Source organism: Sander lucioperca, chromosome 2 (assembly GCF_008315115.2).
Source record: "Sander lucioperca isolate FBNREF2018 chromosome 2, SLUC_FBN_1.2, whole genome shotgun sequence".
Lineage (NCBI taxonomy): Eukaryota > Metazoa > Chordata > Actinopteri > Perciformes > Percidae > Sander > Sander lucioperca.
In genome coordinates this window covers 35399930-35402142 of record NC_050174.1, presented here as the reverse complement: position 1 = coordinate 35402142, position 2213 = coordinate 35399930, and the positions used below count along the sequence as shown (strand labels likewise).

Genomic DNA, 2213 nt, shown 5'->3' with positions numbered 1-2213 from the left:
ACGTGATACGCAGGTATACACAGTATACCCACTAAGAAGCTCCAGGATTCCATATACACATGTAAAAATATCCAATGACATGCAAAAACATAGTTGTGTACAGTATACCCACTACTGTACATTAGACTACACCACTGGTCGCCCCAGGAGAAATATAAATATATATAAATACCCTTGAGACTAGTGTCAGAATGGCTGCATCCGCGGCCGTTTGGGTCCTCTGACTCAGAGTCAAGATATACTCTGTGGTCAGAGTCAGAGACAGATGGTTTAATACATACATTAGAAAGAAAAACACACATTTAGTAGTGTTGAATCACAAACACACACACACACACACACAGAGACACCCACACACAGAGAGACACACACACACATACAGAGACACACACACCACACACCACACACACACACACACAGAGACCCACACAGAGACACACACACACACACACACACACACACACACACACACCACACACACACCACACACACAGAGACACACACAGAGAGACACACACACACACACACACACACAGAGACACACACACACACATACTGAGACACACACCACACACACACACAGAGACACCACAGAGACACACACACACACACACACACCACACACACACAGAGACACACACACACATACTGAGACCACACACACACACACACAGCGACACACACACACACACACACACACACACAGAGACACACACACACACATACAGACACACACACATACACACACACACACACAGAGACACACACACACACACACACACACACAGAGACACACAGAGAGACACACACACAGAGACACACACAGAGACACACACACACACACACACACACACACACACACAGAGACACACACACACACAGAGACACACACACAGAGAGAGACACACACACACACACACACATACAGAGACACACACACACACACACACACACACACACATACACACAGAGACACACACACATACAGACAGAGACACACACACACACACACACACAGACACACACACACACACACACACACACACACACACACACACACAGACACATACAGACAGAGACACACACATACACAGAGACACACACACAAATAGAGACACACAAACACACACACACACACACACACACACACAGAGACACACACATACACAGAGAGACACACATACACACACAGAGACACACACACACACACACACACACACACACACACAGACACACACACAGAAAAAGCGTCTGTGTGGGTAAAATGTTGAGAGTTCGTCCAAACACACATGGAAGTAGCGTTGAATCACAACATGTACATTCCCAGATGTTGGTGTGTTTGACTCACTGACTGTCTGTGATCCATACACTGGAGCAGGAGACTGCACAGCTGAGAGGCTTCTGCCGTCTCCACGCCAAACACGTCTCCGATCCGCACCACGAAGTCCTCTTTAATGTCCGCGTCCAGCTGCCTGAAGAAACGCAGCCAAACGTGTTTCCGTTACATTTGGGACTTTACAAACAGATGCTAAAAGATGCTAAAACAATAACCTTTAGACTAAACAATGAAGGAGATATTTTATATTTCAGATTCATACTAGTATTTTGTGTTTCTGCTACATGTTTACATGCTTTAGGCTCCTATTATAACGATGTAAGGGCCGGCGTGAAGCGCCTGGTGCAGGGTGTGTTTAGGGGGTGTCCTAATCCACTTTTGCTAGTTTGAGGGCGGAAAAAAAGGGTCCGTGTGCCGGGGTCATGGTTCTAAAGGGTTGGACTTAGTGTCTTCATAATCAGAGGGGTGTTTTGGGCGTAACATGCAATCAACCAATCAGAGATCATCTCCCATTCCCTTTAAAAGCCAGGCGCGTTTGGACCTTGGAGCATTGCTGTTATGATGGAGGATTTGCACCGTAATATTTTATTTGTAATCTTCTGCATGTGTGTGTGCTGCTGTGCGTCCCTGTGTGTGTAACAAGCATAGTGTGTGTGCTGCTGTGCACGAGCCTAGGAGCATTTTACTAATGCTCTGTTAAATAACAATGAAATGCTGCGTTATGACTTTAGACCAGGTTTTTGTTGGTCAATGGTGCCATCACTTCCCACTGCCTCAAGATAGCAATACTCCCAGAATGCACCTGAACACACCTCCCTGTAAGACCAGCACGCCCAGAATGCACCTGAACACACCTCCCTGTAAGACCAGCATGCCC

At 46.5% G+C, this 2213-nt stretch overlaps 1 protein-coding gene across 1 annotated transcript in view; it reads right to left on the bottom strand.

Annotated features, from left to right (window-relative positions):
• LOC118496503 (transient receptor potential cation channel subfamily M member 7-like) overlaps positions 1 to 2213 on the bottom strand; it is a 110273-nt gene that overhangs the window by 96122 nt on the left and 11938 nt on the right. Inside the window, exon 8 of the mRNA XM_036008408.1 lies at positions 1349 to 1472. Within this exon, the coding sequence (XP_035864301.1) occupies positions 1349 to 1472 (124 nt within the window). The remainder of the gene's footprint in view (positions 1 to 1348; positions 1473 to 2213) is intronic.